Source organism: Ailuropoda melanoleuca, chromosome 13 (assembly GCF_002007445.2).
Source record: "Ailuropoda melanoleuca isolate Jingjing chromosome 13, ASM200744v2, whole genome shotgun sequence".
Lineage (NCBI taxonomy): Eukaryota > Metazoa > Chordata > Mammalia > Carnivora > Ursidae > Ailuropoda > Ailuropoda melanoleuca.
The window spans coordinates 66,308,590-66,331,523 of NC_048230.1; the positions used below are offsets into that span (position 1 = coordinate 66,308,590).

The window sequence follows — 22,934 nt, forward strand, 5'->3', positions numbered from 1 at the left end:
GGGAGGGAGGGGCAGAGAACCAATGTAGCCCCGCCCACCCCTTGGTCCCCACTCAGCCCATCTCTTGCTAGGTCCTCCTGCATTATGGCCTGCTCCAGTGATGAACGGATACACAAAATGTGGTCTCTCCACACAAGGGAATATTATTCAGCCTTAAAAGGAGGGAAATTCCGCCCCGGGCTCCAACATAGATGAACCTGGAGGATGTGACCTGGGGTGAAATAAGCTGGGAGCAAAAGGACCAATACCCAATACCGTATGATTCCACTTGCACGAGGCCCCTAGAGAAGCCGAACTCAGACAGAAGGCAGAAGGGTGGCTGCCTGGGGCGCGGGGAGAGGAGGATGGGGGTGGGGAGCCCTGCATGGGTGGGAGCAGAGCCTCAGCTGGGGAAGATGCCAAAGTTCTAGAGACGGATGGTGGGGTTGGGGGATGGGTGCATGGCAATCCGAACGTCTCTGACGCCGCAGAACTGTATGTCTAGAAATGGTGACAGTGGTAGATTTGATGTTGTGTACATTTTATCACAAATTTTTTTCACAGCCTCCTGTAGCTTCCCGGCCCGCAGCATTGGCTTTCACACAAGACTCTCCCTGGACTTTGTGCTGGGAGCGCTCCCCAGCCCCCACGTGCACTGGGCGGGGAGGTGGGTATACACCGCACTCTTCTCCGCTCCAGGGTCACTGACTGAGTCTTCCCTACCCCGTCTGTCCCCCTCTTCTCTCCTTCATGCTTTTTCCTTGCCACTTACACTAACACGTTCTCTCCGGCTTCTCTCACTTGCTGTCCCTCTCCCACCCGGAGTGTCAGCCCCCCAAAGGCCGGAGACGGGAGCCTGCTTTGTTGACGGCTTGTCCTGGCCGCTAGAAGGATACCAGGCACACCAGACACGCAGTAGGTGTTCGCGGAACGCTGGCTGCTGTGACACCAGACGTACACGGTGGCTCTGGCAGAACGCAGACAAAGGAGCCTGTCCTCTCTGCTCCGGGCCACCTGGGAGCTCGGGGTGCCCAATGGGAAACTGCCAGCTCTCGGAGCCAGAGTCAGGCTCTCGGGCCAGGCATCCAAAGTCTGCAGCTCTGGCTCTGCTGGACCCCAATTCCGGCCCCTCCTGCCTCTCCTGGACACTTCTATGTGTCCCCCTGGGGCACGGTTCCCCGAGTCCCGGCTCACAGGTGGCCCTGTGCCTGGAGATGCCTTCCCTGCCCAGGCTGGGGTGAAAGCCCTCCTTGGGGCCCCTGATTGCCCCACTGGAGCGCGTCCTATGACGGACACTAAGAGGTCTGTGTCTCCCCTGGCCTGGGGACCCCCCCAGCACCGCCGGCACTGCCCAGAATGGGGCAGGCCCACAGGAGGCACTGTCAGGCATGTGCTGAACGCGCGAATGAACGCATGAAGGGAGAAAGTCAGACAAAAACCCAGAGGACTTCCTGAAACTGTAAGAAAAAAACCAAGGGAGACAGACGTCGTTCATTTACTGGGCACATAGTACGTGTCAGAAGGGAGTTCCGGGGGGAACTGTGCCCACAAGAGCAGAGATAGGGACAGAAAACAGACAATGCGGACACAGGCATCCTGGGAGGCCCTGAGTGGGCCGGAGCCCTCCCTACCCCCTCCTTCCAGCCCTCCTGACCGCTGGCCGCCCAAGCCCAGCCTGGCCCACAGGCACCCTGCCAAACTGACACGCAAGCCGGAGGCTGCCTGAGAGGGCCCATAAAGTTGTCATATGAAATGTGACTGGGAATGAAATGGGGCAATAAACACAGGCCAGCAGGGCCAGGAAGGGCTGTGGCGGCCTCTCAGGCAGCTCTCTGCACCCATGAGGCCCACAGGCCAGCAGCACCCATCTGCGGGCTCCCCTTCCTCTCCGGAGGCCCCACAAGGCACCAGGCAGCTGCTGTGTCTGATCCCGCATTGTCCTCAGAGCGAGCCCGCAGGTCAGGGGTCTTTGACTCTTTACTACAGGTGGGGAAACTGAGGCTCACCGAGCTTCACTGCAGGTCCGGGCCAGGAGGTGGGACTGGGACCCAGGCCTTTGAAGAGCTGGGATTCAGACTCAGCCCTTGGGACCCCAGAGTGCAAAGTCTCCCCCCTTCTCCGCCCGTGCTGCTGTGATGAAGACAAGAAGTAGGGCGGGTCCACGTAAGGGCCCCTGCAGCTCCCCCCGCCCACCCCCTCCATCCAGACCTGAGCCTCTTCCTGCAGCTTGGGAAACAAAGTGCACGGAACCCGGGAGACACCCTGGGACTGCAGGAAGCAAACCCCTCCAGGCCTGTGCACAGGACCCAGCGATTGAGGAGGGGGTACTCTTCATGGCCAGCCCTGTCTCACAGGGGATGCACCACAGTTCAGAGAGGGAGTGTAGCTGTCTGACGTCACACAGTATGAAGGGACAAAGCCAGATGTCAGCCCCAAGGCTGACCAAAGACTCTCCCAGGCAGAACCTTCCTCCTCCCTCAGCCTCCTGCCCCTTCAGCTCTACACAGTGTGACTCCTTGGGGGTCATTTCCAGAAAGCCTGTGCCCAGCTCAGCGGGGTCCAGGGCTGCAAGCGTGCGTGGCACAGGGTCAGGAAGGCCCGTGGCCACCTTGGCTCATGGCCGGGAGGCAGAACAGGGGAAAGGCCTCAGAGGGAGTGTTTGATGAAGCCGCAGCTCATCCGCGAATCTCACCTTGCCCTGAAATCAGGAGATGTACAACGTCCCTAAGAGGGAAACCCAGATAAACTGAATTTAAAGCCCCCAGGGACTGAGAAGCCTGGCTTCGAAGAAGAAGCCGGGCAGGCACCAGCCAGAGCCCTCTCCTCCCCGGGGATGGGTGCAGTGTCTGCTCTGGGACGGGCAGGGCTCAGGGGAGGGTCCTTTGTTTCCCCCGGGCGGCCCCTGGCCGCTGGCCGGCTGCGTGCAGCAAGGCGACGGAAGTGTGAGTCGATGAATGTTGTTTGATCTTAAAGTGGACAAGTTTTCCTCTTCTCAAGAAGGCAAGAAGGTAGTTTATGCAAAAGCTCAGGGAATCGCAGTGTGCCTTAGTGGGAAGATGGCAGCCTGGGCATGTCGTAGGAGCTTAAGTCCTCCCTGAAAAAGGAATCAAGGAGCTCAACCTTCATGGACCCTTCCCTGTGCTGGGCTTTCCAGGATGCTCTGGCCAGGCCCTGGCCCTCAAGTGGCCCAGAGTCCACAGGAAGGGCAGACACACAGAGCAGTGACTACTGTTTGGACAGCGGCTGGGACTGAGCCCACTTCTCCATGTACAGTTGTTCAGGGTGTGCACCATTCACACAGCCATGAATTGTGGTCCCCCTCCCACTCAGAAGCTCAGGATGGGGGTGCAAGTGTCAGGGAAGACGAAGGCAGGCCCACATCTGCCTGGACTCGGGGAGGGCTTCTGGGAGGTGGGCCACGCTTGTACTGGAAGGCTGGCTGGAGCTGGCACAGTTAGGAGGAGCTCCGAACAGGAAAGGGCATGCCCGAGAGAGAGAGTCCCACAGTCCAACCTTTCGGGGACCATCCTCACCATTTCCACAGGATCCCTGAAGCACCTGCATTATTATTTACTTAATATTTATTTTCAAAGCACCTTTCCCTTTTTACTTAAATAAATTCAGCTTAAAAGGAGACTTTTATTGCCGCCATAAACAGAAAATCAGCATCACTTGCCATAAATAGAGGGTAACTGTAAAAATAAACACTCGGAGAACCGCACAGCGTCTGTAAATTCTGGGCAGGGGAGGCGGCCTGCTGAAGGCTACGGGCCTCAGTGTCCATTTTCTCGCAGGAACCGGGGAGGCTGGCTACGCATCCAATTCAGAGCAGGGCCAGACAGAGACTCTTCTCGGTCAGAAGGGCTTGAGGGGCGGGCCCGCGGGCAGCCACCTCCACCAAGGTCACCAACCAGCTCTGGCTTCCTCGGCCCCCTGACCCTCTCCCACCTTCAGCCCTCGTCCCCACCACTCAGCCCCAGCTTGCAGAGGCCCGGGGACTGGAGCCTCCCGGCCACTCACCTGTCACACCCCTACCGATCCCGCCAGCCCACCTTCCTGTCTGATTTGCCAGCAGGCTCCCTGCGTCTTGCACGTCTTGCACGTCTTGCACGTCTTGCACGTGGGGAGGACTGACACCCACTTCAGGCCCGAGGAGGCCCGAAGATGGCCCGCTTGCAGGAGGAGTGAACAAAGAAAGGACGGTTGGATGCCCTCCTGGTCCTTGCTGCTCCAACCAGGGAAGCGCCCTCCTGAGGCATGGATTTCCCTCCCCCAAAATGGGGAAAGAACATTATTTTTGTATTAAAACAAACATGAATATATTATGGAATAGAATACGGAATTCATGAATTTTGAATGACATAGGAGAACATCAAAGGAACGTTGCCCCTGGTGGGGAGCTGTTCACTCTGCCGCGTGGGGCCGACCCCCCCAGTCCAGGGCCCTCTGCTGGATGCAGTCAGAGGCCGCCTTTGTCTCTGCTGCCTCAGGCTCTCAGCCCTTGCTCAGCCCAGAGTAATGATGTGTTGGCTAATGGGGAAGCGGACCAGGAGGAAGCAGAGGGACTGGGGGCCGGGGCGGGGGGTGGTGGGCAGTGAAGCCTAGGATTTACACACGGCCACGCAAGCTGCAGCTCTGCCCTGACTTGCTGTGCGGCTTCGTGTAAGTTGCTTCACTTCTCTGAGCGCCAGTTTCCACATGGTTCATTGTGAGGATGAAATGAACAAATGCAGGTTAAAGTCTGTTTCCAGGTGTGGGACACAGTAGAGCCTCCTCGCCTGCCCTTCCCTGGTGGCAGCCGCTCACCACTGGGCTACACACACACACACACACACACACACACACCCCACACACACAAGGGCACGCCCAGGTGGGGGGGGGGGTCCCTGCCCAGCCCCGCTGACTGGGAAGGAGGGCAGCCCTGACCAATAAGAATTCAAACAGCTGGGCACCTGGGTGGCTGTCGGATAAGCGGCTGCCTTCGGCTCAGGTCATGATATTGGAGTCCCAGGATCGAGTCCCGCATTGGGCTCCCTGCTCAGTGGGGAGCCTGCTTCTCCCTCTGATCTTCCCCCCCTCATGCTCTCTCTCTTCCTCTCTCAAATAAATAAATAAAATCTTTTAAAAAATTTAAATAGCTAACATTTTTGACACTTACTGTGTGCTAAGTGCCTGGTGATGCAGTGCCTCGGTTTGCTCATCTGTAAAATGGGGGCGATGGTTAACAGCTACCTCACGAGGTTGCTGTTAGGATCAAGTGTGTTGACATTTATCAAGTGAAGTGGGCGATCTGGCACAGAGGACGTGCTATAGAGACCTGTCCTTTGTACTTAGCTTGTAACTGAAGCAAAACTCACATCACAAAATCCACCATTCTAACATGCCCAGGCTGGTGGCCCCGAGCGCATTCATGATGGTGTGTCCCCCACCTCCGTCTAGTGCCCACACATTTTCATCCCCCCAGAGGGAAACCCTGCGCCCATTTAACAGTTATGCTCCATTCTCCCAACCCCTGGCAACCACCAATCTATGTTCAGTCTCTGGATTAGCTCTTCTGGAAAGTTCCCACACATGGGAGAATATAATATGCGGTCTTTGGGGACCACTTTGTCACTTAGCATCATGTTTTCAAGGTTCGTCCACACTGTTGCATATATCAGATTGCATTCGTTTTTATAGAGACACTCTTTCATCAGATAAAATCTCTCACCAGATCCCCAAACAACCTGGGAAGCAGCCACTCTCACTCCCCTCTTCTTGCAGATGAAGAAACTGAGGCACAGAGAGAGTGGGGACTTGCCCAGCCCCCCGCCCGGCAGCCCTGACACCACTGGGTGGGCCGTGCTGGCGCCTGCTGCTGGAGGCAGGGTGCCTCCCAAGGCCACGGGCTTATATTGAGGGAGACAGCAGTGGAATTACAAATCTAGGGAGATTTAAGGAGAGTGAAAATATTCTGGCACTTGCAGGATTGTGGGAGTTAAGCAGGTTTCCCCAGTGGAATTCCCGCCTCCTCTTCCCACACATCTGGGCCACAGGGAGGGAAAGAGTTGGGAAGGAGGGAGGCAAGTGTGGGAATGTGCAGGGAGCCAGGGACAGAACAAGAACGGGGCAGCCGGGCACAGGGGAGGGCAAACAGACATCCTGATGTTCGTGCATGTGGCAAGTCTTTGCCTCCTCACCTTCGTAGCCTGCAAAGCCAGCGGGGTGAGCCCATTGCACAGACAGAGAAGTCAGGATCGGAGGGCTTGAGCGAGGTCAGGATTTGAGCCCAAGAGTCTGACCCCAAAGCCCAGGCACACACCATCCTTGCTGCCTGTCAGAGGCAGAGAGGGGGTGAAAGGGGGAAGCAGGGGGAGGCTGCATCAGCCACAGGGCGGGGAGCTGCCTCGGAGCCCAGAAAGGAGCGTCCCCAGGTCCACTGAGAAGAGAAAGACAAGCGAGAGAGGCAAAAGGCACCAAGCATGGGGCCAGCAAGCTCCAGGGCCACAAAGACCAGAGCAGAAGGGGAAAGAAAGCCAGGTGCAGAGACAAATAGGGAGGGAGAAACTGAGGCAGACTCTGACAGCCATGCCGTCTCCCTGGGACCTGGTGTGGGACCTAGTGCCTGCCCCTGCCCTGGCCCTCCCACGCCTGCCCCACGCGTCTGGGAAATCCAGCAGCGGTAAATATAGGAGCTCTGGAGTCAGGCTGGCCCTAATGTGAACCCCAGCTGTACCTCCCTGTGGTGGGCAGATCACTCAGCTTCAGTGTCCTCATCTGTAAAGTGGGTATTGTGGGGACTCAACACGATCGCACATGCCTGTAAACGTCCGGCCCCTAGTGGGCGCCGTGGAGCGTTGTTAGGCTGGTGATGATGGGGCGGCTTGTCACGGGCTCTCGAGGATGGCCTTGCTCCAGCTCCTCTTTCCCCAAGAGGACAGCAGCAGCGCCAGGATGGGGCTCCAGACTCCCAGCGCCTAACTGGAGTTTGGGACCACTGCTGGGGTCTCTGGGGACATAAGGAGACCAGCTGGTGTGTCTCAGGGCCCCAGCCCCAGAGGCCTTCCATCAGCTGTCAGCCAGCCTGCCCTCCCCCTCCTCTCCCCTGCCTGCCAGGAGACCATTAGTGCTGGGCTGTGTGGAGCGCAATTTCCACTACCATGCACTCTGGCCGCCGGGCCTCCATTAGGGACACTTTCCTGGGGCCAATGACAGGCGGCGAACAGCTCCCCAGTGAGCCAGCCCTAATTGCTGCCACCTCTGAGGCCGGAAATAATTTTTTTAAAACCTCACAAAGCAAAACAGACACCCTGCAATCTGCTCTCACCTCCCCTGCCCTGGGCCGGGAACCAAGCCTGAGGACTGTGAGAAAGGGGCTTCAGTCAAGACCCCCAACCCCGAGTCGGCTCGCGAGGCTCAGACAGCCTGAGTGGGGGCCGGCATTTGAGCCCAAGGGTGTCTGACCCCAAAACCCAGGCCGGCACCATTCCCCGCAACCTTAGCACGCCAGGCTGGGGGACAAAGTTTGGGTTCTGCTCCCTCGCTTCGAACGAGGTCTGGTCCCCCAGGCCGCCGCACCTCTGAAGCCTGTCTCCTCCTCTGCGAGATGGGCTCATGGATGGGTGCCTGGGGTGCCTGCTGGGGTGACCGCGGCCAGGCTCGGAGGGTGAGGAGGTTCACGGAGCAGGAAGGGGAGAGCCAGGGGGCGGGAAGTTGGGGGAGAGCCTGCCAGGCAGACGAAATCGCTGGGCAAAGGCTCCTGAGGAGGGAGCCTGGTATGTGCAAGCATTAGAAAGGAAGCAGTGTAGACACATACATGCACACACACGTGCACACACGCACGCACGCACGCACGCCCGGCTCCCATCTCCTGCCCGGCCTAGGTTTCCGACACCCCCTGGCCGCTGCGGCCAGCCTCCATGTCCTGTTTGGCCCCCACTTCAATCACATGGCCGGTCCCACCTGCATGCCAGCTACACCCTGAGCCTTCCCCATCAGAAACCTCCAGGTGGCTGGGGTCAAACCGAGCTCTGCAGCCTGCTTTGCCCGATACACACACACACACACACACACACACACACACACACACGCATACGCACACATGCATAACTCTCCAGATGAGGCCCCTGCCACACCCAGGCAGTCAGGGGAGGCTCCTTCGGCCTCTGGAGTCCTCTCTCAGCCCCTGCAGGTCCTGAATACCAGCAGCCCACTTCCCCCAGGAAGACTTCCTGACTGCACCAGGATACACACCACTCTGGTGGGAGAGGGGAGAGACCCCCTCGGGAGAGTTCACCGGCCTGGGCCACTTCCAGGGCTCACATCTCTGGTCTGCTGTCCTCCCCGACCTCTCCCCCGTGCCCACCCGCCAAAGGCATTCACCCAGAGCTTGCTGGGGAAGGAGAGGGAGGCCTACTCCCAAGGCCCCCGCGTCACATGGGAGGGCTGCAGCGGAGTGGGGGGGAGTGCTCTGCTGAACACAGGCCCTGCATCCCACAGCCAGGCCAAGCTCCTCTCTGGTCCTCAGTTTCCTCCCCCGTGAAATGAAGACTGCTTCCCCCGGCGCCACAGGTGAGCTCTGGGCCTCACCAGACCTGCTGGAACGAACCCAAATAATGTGGCATTTTCCTGAGGCAATGATCCAGTTTTCATCAGATGCTCCCGAGGACGACGACTGCCAAGAAAATTAGGAGCCACGAGTCTAGACCAGGAGTCTAGACCAGCGTCAGCGCCCCTTGTGCCACCAGCACCTGGTCCTTCATTCCTCCACTTCATTCATTCACCTGACATCACTCGAGCGCCTGCTCTGCGTGGGGGTCACGATGACACACAGATTGGACGCGTGTGTGATCCCGAGGTGTCACCTGGAGAGAGGGGTGTGTGTGTGCGTGTGCGCGTGCGTGTGTATGTGTGAGGACAGAGAGGGGGAGGTGGGGAGACGAGAAGAGGGAGGGAGATGGATGCAGCAGACCTAGGACAAGGGACAAAGAAAGATGGAGAGAGTTTGAAAGAGAAAGAGAGTGCGTCCACCCCGGGGAGAGCGAGCGGAGAGAGGGGCAGGCAGAGCCCTTGCCACAGATGGGCACTGCCAGCTCCCTAATTAATAACTCTGAGCAAGCCCCCCCCAGCTCCAGCTCTAACCTTCCAGATGCTCCCAGAGCCTCTAGGCCTCGCGTCCCAAGGGCACCCGCTTGGAGGGGCTGGGGAGGCGGGTCCGCACGCCGAGGCCATGGCACCGAGGACACAGCCAGGCCCCCTCGGCCGGGACGCTACACGACCCCCCGGGCTCCTTCCCGCCCACGGCTCCTCCACAGCACACGATCAAACACCTAAACACACGCACGCCAGCCACACACTCAGGCAAAACCACCAGCCCCGGCCGAACATGCAGGCAGGTGCACCCAGAGCCCCACGCGTCCCCCCAAGGTCCCGCCACTCCCACTGACAGCGCTGGGCTCGTATCCTGGAGCCTAGGGTCTCAGACCGGGCTCATGCAGCCAGACCGAGGCCTCCCCAGCATTTTGGCATCCTGGACCCCGAGAGAACCCAGCGAAGCCAGGGTGCCGCTCCAGAACAACGCAACTGTCCACATACCCACCGGGCTTGGCAGCCAGCGGCGGGACAGAGGAGCGGTGGAGAACTCCAGCCCTGCAGCCCCACAACTGCGCTCAAGCCTGGTTCCGCCATTCAACAGCTGGGTGGCCCCAGGCGGGTCCCGGCACCCCCGAAGCCTCCCTGTCCCCATCTGTAAAATGGGAGCATCCTCCGCATGGGGTGTGTGAGGCTGGAGGGAGGAGGTGAGGGAGATGACCGGCACAGAGAAAATGCTCCATGAATGCTGTCTGGCGTCTGGGTTCCAGACCCCCAGCGCCTGGTGCGGGACAGAATTCCACGGTGCCACGGGCTCCCTCCACCTGCCGCCTGGAAGACAAAGGAAAGGGCCACAGATGGAAGGATTCTAGAGGCTTAGAGCCTAGGAGAACTCGCCATTGTTGGGGGTTGCTGAGGCCCAGAGCAGGGCAGGGAGCTGCCAAGCCACCCAGCAAGGCAGGGGCAGCGGGAGGCCGGATCAAGGCTCAGGGTCTACTTCTCTCGCCCGAGCTCGGGCACTTTAACTCGGAGCTGAAGTGACGTCATGAGGGAGCCACTGCTCCCACCTCCCCACACAAGAGACAGCAAAGGCCCTCACCCCCGCCATGTGCCCTGGTGGGGAACCAGGCATCCTCGGAGTTGGGAGCCCCACCCACCAGGGCCCGTCACTAAATCGCTGTGTGACAGATCGTAGGAACCACGCGCTGTTCTGACTTGTCTGTCCACTTCACCAGTCTGTTCTCCTTGGGGAAATAAAGCAGGGATTCCCTCCATAACAGCCCCAGCTCATAAATGGTTGGCTCCGGCTTGCGTCTCTGGTGTGACAGGGAGCTCACTACTGGCTGCCCTCGCTGCCCCAGGAGTGCCTTTTCCAGGCGGGACACCATCTCTGCTTCTTCACTCTTCACGATTTATACTTATATATTTTTTATAGGTTTAGTTGTCTGAGCAAGAACCTTATCTGTCTTCTTCACTGATATGTCCCCAGTGGCTAAAAGAGCCTGGTACATGGCAGGTGCTCGAGCGCTATTTGTTGAATGAATGAAGGAATAAATGAATGGTCGCTTCCAATAGCTGACAGCAGCCTCTGTCAGGCCAGCAGCTCCCGATGGCAGTACAGAGTACAAGGAGGGTGGGGCAGCCCGTGGGCCAACAGCCCCCACGTCCAGTCATTCCTACACACACACCTGCCTGTGGCCCACCCTCACTGTTCTGTCCTTAATGTTTTCCTGTCAACTAACCCACTATTTTTTAATATCCCCGTTAGTCTCACCCTAAGCAATCATATCTGTGAAATTACGGTTTTGATGTGCTGGGTTTATTTTTCCAACCCACATTAAAATAAATGCATAAGTATTAAAATGTAAGAGGTTTGTCTGGGTTCTGCCTAAAACCATCTCTCAGGTAGGACCCAGTCCTGCTGAGAGTCCTGCGGGTTCTTGCAGAGGGGTTTCCACTGGGCGTGATGGGGCTGAGTCCCGGAGACTCCTCTGCTGACTTCCAGGAAGAGGAAGGGACCCGGTTGTGGGGAGGGGGTCCTAGAGGAGCCTCAGCCCCTCTGCCTCCCCAGCCCCACCTCCCTTCCCCCACAGCAGCAGGTGCCAGAGGGACCTCTGGCTCATTGGCAGGTAGAGGGGTGAATTTCTTCCCCCAGTGAGATCACGACCCCTTTCTCTGATAGAAGAGTCTCGCCTCACCAGGGTTGGGGAGAGGAGGACACACCGTGGCCCCCCATTACCCTCCAGATCGTAGCATCCCATATGCACTCCAAGGTGCTGGCCCTGGGTCCACCCACTGCAAGGTGAAGTCAGCCTTGCCCACCCCGGGATGTCCTTGTACTGGTCAGTAAGGCTGGGGGAGGGGCTCCGATCTTGTGATCATTCTTCTGAAAACATGGATTCCTTACGAAATTAAAATTATGTGAATGTTTAAAACTACATTAACTTGGAATATACACAAGTTTTAGCATTCAGACCTCAGACTTCTCCCTCTTCCTCTCTGGGACTCAACACCATTGTGAGCCTGGGCTCTGGAGTCACATTCCTGGGATCAAATCCAGGCTCCAACACTTGCTAGGTGAGTGACCTTGGGCAAGCCTTTTAACCTCACTGAGACTCAGTTCCCTCATAAATGCCCTGGGCCAGGGAAAGTCCCCTCCTTTGCAGGTTCTTGTGTGGGTCAAAGGAGACAACACCATTTAAGGCCCCGGCATGACACTCAGTCGACATGTGCTTCCATATATTTCTCACCTTATTTGCACAGAGTTGGGTAAGGTGACCCCAAATGCCAAGCACTGACCTCCCCGGCAACTTGGGCAAATGAACTCTTGCCCATGGCCTGGGTCCTGCCCTCCATCTCCTGTCCTGGTGGCTGACCCTTCGCCCTCACCCCTGCCCCTGCCCCCTTGTTTGTCACCATGAGACATCCCCCAACACCCCTGCTGTCACTGTGTCACCATGTCACCGTGGAGATGAGCCGAATTCCTGTCCTGCTGGCCGCCCACGGCTCCCGTTGCTTCGGGAAAAGGCCGCCGGAGCCGCTGATAGGCAAGGTGTCAAAACCAATTGGTATGAAGGACTCGGGGAAAACCGCTCGTGAGGGCCGATTCCCCATAGGAGGCCGGGAACCCTCAGCCCAAGGCCGAGTGTTTACGGGCGTAATTGATAGAATAATCACCAACACCCAAGACAATGCGAACACATTTTTAACATCATAACCTTTGGAAGACAGCACTCAATTTTCTCCATCTCCCCGCCACCAAACCCGCCGGCTTATTGATGGCGAGAAACCCACAGTTCGGTAAAGAATGAGAGAATGCCAGGGGTGGGTTTTCAGTGCACGGGCTGTTTGCCAAATGGCCCGGTGGCGCCCGCCCCTGCCTCAGCACCCCGCTGCTCCCTCCTGGCAACGGAGAGAACCTCAGGACAGTGAATCATTCAATGGACAAAGCGCCGGGCCAAGCCAGGATCTGTGTCTGCATTGGGGTGTATTAATAATTGAAGGTACTGGCCTAGGTGTGTGTGTGTGTGTGTGTGTGGCCAGGCAGGGGTGGGAGGATGGATGTTTGCTGCAGTGTAAGGCTTCCTGGGGCTCCTCTCGGGGTCCACATGCCTGCTCCAGCTAGGGCCCCTGCCTCTCTTGCCAAACCAAACTGACCCAACAGCCCCTGGCGCCAGACAATGTCCCGTTTCTACACATGTCATCAGGCCCAGCTGAGGGCTTAAGGCAGTGGCCCCCAAACTCCAGGCTGCACAGGTATTATCTGGGGGAGCTGTTGAAAATGCAGATTCCAGGGTCTCATCAACAATCATTTTGGCCAATGGGTCTGGGTGGGGGGACCCTGGGATCTGCATTTTGACAAACTCCCTGGTGATTGCAAGACAGGGGGTCTGCAAAGATCCTCGCAAAGGTCCTGCCTTCCAGCCCCCTGCCCGGCCCAGATCTGGAGAAAGTACTAGAGAAGGAGCCCAGCCCAGCTGTCTTTTTCTAATTTGCCTGTGGCCGCAGCAAGATCCCGTCTGTCACCTTTCTAAGCTGCCGGTTCCCCTTGGTGGCACCCACGGCTTTACCAGTTCTCCGGGGAGCTGGAAGGGAGCGCTGAGATAGGGATGGCTGTGCAGAAGGAAGAAGTCCTGTCACCTGACTGGCCAAGCCTGCCTCGAGGTCGTCCTGGAGGAGGCAGGCGCAGCTCTCCGGCTCTCTGTACAGACTCAGCGACCTTGGGCAAGTCACTGGCCCTCTCTGAACCTCAGTATCCTCGTATGCCCAACAGCAGCCTTGCATGAATAACATCAGCTTAGTGAGTTCACACTAGGGGTCTGGCAGCACCTAGCACATAGTAGGCGGTTCCTAAATGCTAGCTCCACACACCACCCCCTCACCTCTGCTGTGCTGACGGCAATGAGCTGACCCTTTCTCGTAAGGAATAATCAAAACAGCTGCCATTAATTGAGTACCAGTAGGTACGAACACGGACCAGCATGACCCTCGCCTCCCAGCCCCTTATGCCTCTCCAAGAGGCATGCACCATTCACTCCCCATTCACTCCTCACGTCTTTGAAGGGCCCTCTGTGAAGTGGGCTGAGTGGAGGTAGCAGGGAGATGGGAAGCTAGACAGATGTCCTTGCCTACCCGTCCGACCACAGGCTCTCCCTGTGACAATTCCCGGGAGGGCAGGCGGGCGGACAGGAGGGGGCAAGGCGTGAGCCTGGCGGCTGGTCTGGGCTCAGACAGAGCTGGAGAGCTGAGGAGCCCCCACGTGGTTGGGGTCCATGGGCTCCGGAGGAGGAGCCCCCACTTCCAGCCTCCCTTCCGCACACCCAGACACAGAGACACCTCCCTAACCCGGCCACATTTCCGGAATCAGCTGAGGACAAGCGGAGCCCAGGAATAATGAAACGATCAGGCTCCAATCTGCTAAACAGCAATTTCTGGGCTTTTTCAGCACACACAGCTTTTATCAAATTGGTATTCTCCTCCTGAACACAAATGGCTTATTAGACATGACCCACTTATTCGCCGCGTCTCACTATCATTAATAACAGTTTCTTTTTGTGATTAAGTGAGTGGCTCCAAAGCCTTCCCATGGCCGGGCGCTTAGCCCAGCAGAGGGGCAGCCGTGGGGGCTCCTCAGCATCCACTACTTGATGACTTTGAACCTGGCAATGTTGGGAGAAGGCAGTCTGGCCCCTGCAGAGCAGCCTGGCCTCCCCGTTTCAGGAGGGACAGCAGGAGCCCCAGAGGGCTGACCCACTTGCCCAGAGCTGCACAGGGGCTCAGTGAGAGAAGCCAGGTTCCCCCGCAGTCAGTGTTGTGTCCTGTCTGTCTAGCCCCTCCTCTGGGCCTTAGCGGGACCTGACCAGGGCTCAGAGGTGACATTACAGCTGGCGGGGCAGAGCTGTGCCCCTAAGCACGCCTGGCACCAGGGGGCAGGCAGAGACCACCACACAAAGGGCAAAGCCTGATTTCCCATGGGGGGCCACCCTGGGGCCTCTGGAATGACAGAGTAGCACCCAAATCCTTGGGGCCTGATGCTCCGGGGACAGGATGACCATACACGTCAGAGCCCCAGTACCAACTCAGGAAAACCCTTCCTTGGAAAACCCTTCTAGTCTAAGTTCTAACTGTGCCAAGGAACTGAGCAGACCGAGGAGGGGAGCGGAAGGAGGAATTCCCAGTTTCCTTTAAATGGGAGGGAATCTGACAGGGAGATGAATATCCTGGAAAAAGCTCTGTCTTTGCCCAACAGACCCTGTGGCCGGTCCCAGCTCAACCACGCACTCACTGTGACCTTGGGCAAGTCCCATCACCTCTCTGAGTCTTGGTTTCTCCAACTGTAAGTAGAGGGTCAGAATAACCCTTCCCCTATTTACCAGTGCTCCAGCCAGGTCAGTAGAAACAGACGAGGGATGTGAGGGGTGCAGAGATGAAACACAGAGCACTCACACCAAACGTGGTGAGGCGGAAGGGTGCATGGGGTCATAGTTACCAAAAAGCAGAGCCCTGAGAAGGGCTTTGGAAGCCCCCACACCCCCTGGAACAATCCCACTCAGGCATCAGGCCCCAGCAAAGCCTCCGCTAATGACCTACTCCCCTCCCCTTCCCCAGCAGAACAAATCACACAGTTTTCTGCTCGTTGTGCAGACCTCCCCCCAGCCCTGAGCCTACAGTGCCCAGCACTGGTGCTGCAGCCTTCCCCCACCAGACTGGGAAGAGATGGATGGAAGAAGGGTCTCCATTTTCATGTATGCTCTGGTCCCCGTTCCGGAGCCTGGCTCGCAGGGGCAGGGGAGGCCCCGCAGCTACCAGCCTCAGATGCTCCAACTCCATTGCCAACTTGGGCTGCTCTGGGGCTGAAAGGAGCTTCTGACACTCAGGCAACCAACGTGGGATTGCTTGCTTGCTCCCTGGCTCCCATGGTGGCTGAGTTGATTTCCCACCTTTCAGTCCTCGGGGCCGAGGATGAGGATGGGTGGGCACCCTACTGAAGGGTGGCAGGGGCTTTTTGTCCACCCCCAGAGACAGACAGAAGCACCTGGCGTCCTTCTGCCCTTTCCATGCCCGTGGCTGGAAGCAGCAATCCCAACTATTCCAATGTCTTTGAGGGGCTCCCACCAAGCCTTCATCACCCATCCTGCAGGGGCAGTCGCAGCCCTAGACTACCAGTTCTCAAGAGGCAGGGTCTTCTGTCCCCCAGGACCTTTCCCAGTGGTATAAGGGGCAGGTGAGGAGTGGGAGGGGAGGAGGGCAGCTGCAGGGTTAAGCCCACAAAAGGGAAAGGCAGATGGACAGAGAGGAGTGGGCGAGCAAAGTGTGTTCACAAGTGTGTGTGTGTGTCTGCAGGCAGAAAGGCAGGCAAGAGTTGTGCAGAGTGTGTGTGCCTGGGTGCCAGCTGGCAGGGTGTGAGCCCACCAACCGTAGTGCCTGTGTGTGTGTGCAGCCGGCATAAGTGTGAGTGTTTATGAGTGAGGAGGGGGATCTGAGAAGGTGTCTGGAGATGTGTGAGGGCAGGAGTTGTGAATGTGAGAACAGTGAGTGTGCCCCTGGCAGCGAATACCTGTGTAGTCCTGGAGGTGTGTGTATCGGCGCGAGCGTGCTGGGGAGTAGGGGGTTCTCGGCAAGAGCGGGGTTGCACACGGGGTGCCCCCTCCTCCGCAGGGGTGGCCGGGGTGCCGGGGCGGGTCCATGGACCCGGCAGGGGGCGCCACGGGACTCCCGCCAGGGCCCGCGAGGGTTCCAGCCCCGGGGACGGCCAAGTTGGAGCGGCGCAGCCCGGGGTGGGGTTTGGTGGGGAAGTCCGCGGGGGCGCGACCGAACTCACCGTGGCCGGAGACGTGGTTGTCCCAGGGCGCGTGGCCGGCGGGCCGCGTGGCGCCTCCGAGTTGCAGGAAAAGTGCCAGGTAGTGGAGGGCGCCCAGCGCCACAGCGAGCGGGGCCCCCATGGTGCGCGCTCGGGCCGGGGCGCCACCGCCTCACATCGGGGCTCAGGAGACCGCAGACCCCGCGCCCGCCGTTCCCTGCCCGATACGGCCTGGCTGCCCAGCTCCGGCCGCTGCCCCTCGCCCGCCGAACCTGGCCCAGCCCTGGCCCCAGCCCTCGCCCGGCTCCGGCCCAGCCCCGGCTGCGGGTAGCGAGCGCACGCCCAGCCGGCCGCCTCCGACTGCGGGACTCTTCCCTTCCGCGGAAGGCCACTCCGCTCGGCGCCGCGGCCGCCGCACCCCCTCCCTCCCACTCCCTCCCGCCCGCCCAGAGGAGGCGGCGGCGGAGGGATCTGCCGCTTGATTTATCATCAAAGTTTTGCCCAGGCTGGGATTTTTAAAGCGGTACCCGCAACTTCCCCAGCCCGAGAGTGCAAATGGGGGAGCGAGATGGGGTGGAGGAAGCCCCCCTAAGGACCCAGTTCCCGCAAAGCATAACACAACTGGGTTCAGAAGCAGATATACTATCCAGCGGGATAAGGAGAAAAACCAATCCACCTGCCGCCAGACCCAGCGCGCTCGAGGGACTCCCAACTTTGCTAGCAGGGTGATGCTGGGGTCAGGGGGTCAGTAGAGGTGGGGGTGAGGTAGGGCAGGAACCTGGCCCGAGGCACAGGGGCCCTGGTGATAGCCTCGCCGCAGCCTTTAGTTCCCTGTGTGATCGTGTCCGGATGTCTATCCCTGTCTGAGCCTCAAAGTTTTCATCTGAGAAATGGGAATAGCAGCTACCTGTAGGGGTCCTGGTGAGGATTTATGAAATCGTGTATGTTAAAGCGCTTGACATAATGCCGTCCTCACAGTAGGAGCTAAATAAATATTACTGTTATTTTCCTCTCTGTGTCTCAGTTTTCCTGTCTGCAAAATGGGAGTGAGGCAGGCCAGTTTTGGGGGCTGCTTCTAGCTTAAAGATGCTGGGCCCTACGCAGTGGATTGGATCGCCCCCTTCTGGACTGAAGTCTCTGTTCCTCGGACCGATGGGCCTAGATGAAATGTTGGAGGGGCGGGCAGGTAACAAAGCCACTCCCATTCCCAAGAGATCCTCCGACTCCGATTTCTTCCCTGACGTTTTTACTGGGGCTGTTGGGACAGACCTTCATTATGGACACGAAGGCAGACCGGTGGCCTCATTTAAAAGATGAGGAAGCACATTAAATCGGAGACATAGCTTCTCCGAGGTCCCACAGCGAGTATGAGGCTAGGTCCCTGATGCCAGGGCAGGTTTCCTTCCTGCTCTCATCCGCTATCCTTCCTCAGGCCTCCTTCCCGACTCGGCCCCGTCTGCCGCGGTTTCAGCACCACGGAGAAGGACAGCGTCAACCCCGACACCCATCCTTTTGGCCTCAAAGACCTCTCCTGGGCGGGCTCGAGGATTCAGCACCATGGACAGACCTTCCGATTTCCTCTCCCGCCCCGCCCAATGAGAGTGAGCACTGCAGACTCCTCTCCACAGACTACAGGTAGATCCAGCATTGTGGACAGAGCCCCAAGTTTGAGAATGAGGTTAGAGCTCGAGGGACAGCTCCCCACCCCATCTTTACTCTGCCCTTGCATCCCCTCCTTTCCAATATTTTGGCGTGCAGCACACTGGATGGGGCCTGTGGTCGCCAGCAGGAATCCAGTTCGTTCAAACCATGGACAGCCTCCTGAAGCCCCCAATTACAAATGCTCTGTTTCAGCACAACTGAGCCCCAACAGAACGCTACTTTCAACACCATGGACAGATCCCGCCGGCGCCCCCAACTCCTTCCCGCCCACATTCCCTAGAGGAAGGGGCTGGTTTTGCCTGATTGTCCCACTTCTTTTCACTCCCTTCCCACACAGAGATAGTACTTAGGTTATCCTGGGATGGCCAGCTGTCTTGGACTCTACAAAAGTGTTTTTTCATTCATTAACTTGAGCCTCACTCCCAACAGAAATGGGCTCCCATTTAAAATGCCCCCATTATAAAGATGAAGAAACAGAATCTTTGAGATCACATAGCAGCACCAGGACTGAAACCCGGACTCTCAATTACAGTCTGAGGCATCTCCAGGACCATGTGGTGGTAGAACTGGGCCCCAAACCCAGGGCTTTCTCTTCTTAACCCACAGATTGCAGGCAGGGGGGCACAGGCAAGGGGACAGGGAGGGAGGAGATTAGAAGAGAGGAAACAAGAGACTCCACTTGGGGGCTGCCGAGGAAGGTCGGGGGGATAGCAGCACACTGCTGCTCTGGCACTAACCCATTGCTTGACCTTCAAGAATCATTTCTCTTCACAGTCTGGAACAGGGTTAAACACAGTGACCTCCAAATCTCCTTCAAGGACAGACGTCCAGGGATTGTCTGACTTTGAAAAGGCTTATGCTGTGAAGACTCTGCCCAAAACCTTCCAATAGCCTAGTTTATTACAGAAATTCCAACTTCTCTAGCTTCCATTCCAGGTCCCAGCCTCACTTTCTGCACATGGCCTCTGTCCGAACACTGTTTCTGACACGTTCCCTCCCCAAACACGCCTGAACCTCATTACATCCTTACCCTTCCCAGGGCTTTGCCATCCTCTTGCATGCCTTCCCCTCTGTCTAGCTGAGTACCCCATTGGCCAAGGTCCAGTCTGAGTCCTCCACAGGAAGGAATGACTTTTCCCAGGCCCCAAGTCTCTGTTGGCCCATCACTGTGTACCCAGCACTGTGCTAAGAACTTTAATTATCCCACTTAGTCTTCAGAACAACCAGGCCAAATAGAGTAGAATAGTGTGGTTATAAGTATGGATACTAGTTTTGAATCCTGCCACTTGCTAACTGTGTGACCTTAGACAAGTTATTTAGCCTTTCCATGCCTGAACTGCCTTATCTGTAAAAAAAAGATTATAATATGTCCAACACAAGATTATTGTGAGGGCTAAATGAAAAGCACTACATGGAAAGCCCTTAGAACAGTGCCTGGCACATACTAAATACATGATACATGTTGGCTATTATTATTATTAATATTGCTACTATTATTTGCAAACAAAAACAGGTGCTCAGAGAGATTCCGTATCTTGTCCAATGTCACACTGCAAGGCAGTTGTAGAGTCATGATATGTTTGATTCTAGAGCCCATGTTTTTAGGTATAATACCTAAGCACAGCTAATTCAACTGCCTTCTTTGCAGCTTAGGAAACTAAGGCCCAGAGAGGGTAAGCGACTCCCTCAGAGTCACACAGCCAACCATGACAGAACTATATCCAGGTCCCCTGTCTTCCAGCTCAGGGCCCTCCCACTATACCACACTGTCCCATTTGTATTTCCTGCAGCACTTGAATTGCAGTTTATAAATCACATTCACATCCATGATCTCATATAATTCATGCAACAAACCCTGAGGCCAATACTATTACCTTTCTTCTTTTACAGAGAAGGAAACTGAAGCCCAGAGAGATGAAGTCACATGCACAAGGTGGCACAGTGAGGCGGGGCGGAAGCTGGAGGTGAAAGAAGAATCCGCAGCCCATATTTCTCCTCCATGTAATTCTGTCTTTTCTGCTCACGGGTTCAAGTGCAGGCATGTGGAAGCTAAATGTCTGGTGGAGGCAGGAGGGAACCGAAGACCATCCCAGAAAATAGTGTCCACGAATTCACTAGGGTGGGTGACTCTCATCACTCGGGGAATGCTTCAGGAGAGAGTCAATGTCCCATCCCTGGAGGCAATTAAACAAGCATCCAGTGGTCACATGGATGCCACGAAGCAAATAACACTGCGATTCCCATGACCCACATGAGACTCGGAAGGTGAACATCATGTCTGGTATTGCAGGTGGGAAAGACGATCCTTTTATTTTAATATATATAAATATATATTTTTATAAATATATATAATATATATAAATATACATATATATATTTAGACTTTATTTGAGAGAGAGAGAGAGAGCACAAGCAGGAGGGAGAAAGGGAGAAGCAGACTCCCCTGCTGAGCAGGGAGCCCAACATTGAGGCTCAATCCCAGAACCCTGAGATCATGACCTGAGACTAAGGCAGACGCTTAACCCACTGAGCCACCTAGGGACCCCAAGACAATCTTTGCAAGTTCACCCCAAGCAGGGCAACTTGCACTCTCTCCTGCCTTTGACCCAAGCTCCCTGGAGAGCTTCCACCCTCTCCTTGACTCCGGGAGTTCACCCTCTCTCCCTCCCCCCCTTGAGAGGTGTCACTTGAGCACCATGGCTCTGTCAGTGGTAACAGCCGTAAGATTTGTCCTTTTAATCCAGAATCAGTAACAAATTTCATTTAAAAATAAATTAAACCAGGCATTGGAAATCATTCACCGTGTGGGCCAGGGCCCTATATAGCGCCGTCTAAATGGCTTCCTTTCGCTCATCTATCAATGCCAAGAGGGGGGAAATACCTAAGCTGCCTGATTCATGGAGAAACTACTTAAATGTATCAGCCCCTAACAATGAGCAATGTGAGCCTGGAGTTGTGGCTTTTAACACACCAATAACATGGGGAGTGCAGCTTCATGAGAGCTTATCAGAGACCCCACGGTCACTGGCTTCGAGGGAGCCCATTTATAAGGGGGAACAATGGCTTCAGTATGTATTCGCCTAATTTCCAGAATGCATTACTGAGCTCAGAGGAGCGCTGGAATTCTATTAAACTCTTATCTGCCACAGGAGGGTGTGAAACCGGCAGGGAAATCCAGACTTGGTGTGGACATGCCCAGAAAGCACGGGGGCTGACCCTAGAAGGTGGGTGAACAAACCTGGAGGAAGGGGGAGGCAGGCAGGGCCCCGGATGTGTGAAAATATGTGCGTTAATAGAGCTCCGGTTTCCAGCGATTACGTTTACATCAGCGAATAAAACTTGGCAATAAAACATCGGAGCTGCATCTCAGACAGCATTTCCTTTTACAGCCCGGTGTATTTCACTCATTATAACAGGAGGCAAGGAGCTTCAGGTGTCCCCATTTCTCCCCCTTTAATTAAATTTCCTAAATTACTGCCCAAGATTTGTATAAAGCGAAAGACTTACAGCTCTGCTAATCGCCATCGCAAGCTCCCGCCCCTCACCATGGTGGCCCTGACTGTAGCAGGTTCCAATATTATTAAAGTGAAATACTGTGAGTGCTGCCTGCCTCGGCTCTGGTTTGTAAAAGGAGATGGAGCCTCAGGAGGGAAATTGGCCCCGGCTCAGGAAAGAGGCCTGGGATCCGGGATTGGCTTTTCCATCACCTCACTGTGTGACCTTGGGCAAGTTACTTCCCCTCTCTGAGCCTCACAAGTTTCCCCCTTTCCCTAAACATCCATCTCTTAGAACTGATTTGGGGCTGGGGTAGCCCTTGAATGCACACTGGGATGACCTGGGGGAGCTTTAAAAATAGTAATGCTGAGGCCACCCCCCAAAGATATTGACACAATTGGTCTGGGCTGAGGCCTGGGTGTCAGGCTTTTAAAACATTCCCCAGGTGATCCCAGTGGCCAGCTGGGTTTGAGCACAAGTGGCCTCCACACAGTTATGAGATGTTAGAGGACGAACGCCTCTGAGAAGTCTAGTTGTGCCTGCAGAGGCCCAAGCCCCACGCCTTCTCTTTCAGTCTGGCTGGAACAGGTGTCTGGGAACCTGCCTGCATCCAGGGCACCCACGTGTATCTCATGCAGGGGTCCAGTGAGCCACAGTGAGGACTGCAACGGGGTGAGAGGACAGGGCCTCTTCCTCTCCTGTGCCTTGAACTGGGCCCAGCCAGCCTCTTGTGCTGAGCTCATCTGGAGGCGGCACAGGGGCCGAACAGTGACTCCCACCCAGGTCTGGGGGCTCCTCTCTTCTGCTGATGGTCTTATCCACTCCCCCACAAGAGAGGCAGGATCCAGGAGTGGCTGCTAAGCTGGTCCATGTCATAGGAGCCCCCAGGTTCTGATGCCTTGTCCACGTGCCCCAGCCTTGATGCAGACCAGGTTGCCCTCTGTGTGGATTCCGAGCCTTCATCTGCACTCTGCCTCTCTCAGCACTCATGTTCCGAGTAGGAAGGGCCAAGCAAGGTCCAGGCCTGGGCCAGAGGCCAGGGGGAGGGGGAGGTCATCCAGCCAGTCCCTGCCCCTGCCCCTGCCAGGCTGCATAACCTTGTGAAGACGTGTGGGGCCACTCGGAGGTTTTGCTTCTGGATTCCTAGGTGCACCACCAAGAGTGAAGGTATCATCTAAAACCTAGAATTCAAAACGGCACCATTTTTTAACAGAGAAGGGTCATCAAGGATCAACCCCTATTTCTCCCATTGTAGAGACAGGGGAACTGAGGCCCAGAAAGGGACAATGACAAGTCTACGATCTCACAGGGAGGAAATGACAGAGCCAGGCCAAGGGCACAGGTCCCCTGACTCCAGGAGGGGGTCTTTCTTCCTCACATCATTGCCTGAGGAGGGTAGAGAGGGTCCGAAGACCTCCCACCCTGTGGC

General features: G+C 56.6%; 1 protein-coding gene across 1 annotated transcript in view; it reads right to left on the bottom strand.

Moving 5' to 3' along the window:
* Positions 1-16,722, bottom strand: part of VSTM2L (V-set and transmembrane domain containing 2 like) — a 35,799-nt gene extending 19,077 nt beyond the window's left edge. Inside the window, exon 1 of the mRNA XM_002915167.3 lies at positions 16,370-16,722. Within this exon, the coding sequence (XP_002915213.2) occupies positions 16,370-16,490 (121 nt within the window). The 5' untranslated portion in view covers positions 16,491-16,722. The remainder of the gene's footprint in view (positions 1-16,369) is intronic.
* Between the last annotated feature and the right edge of the window lie 6,212 nt (positions 16,723-22,934).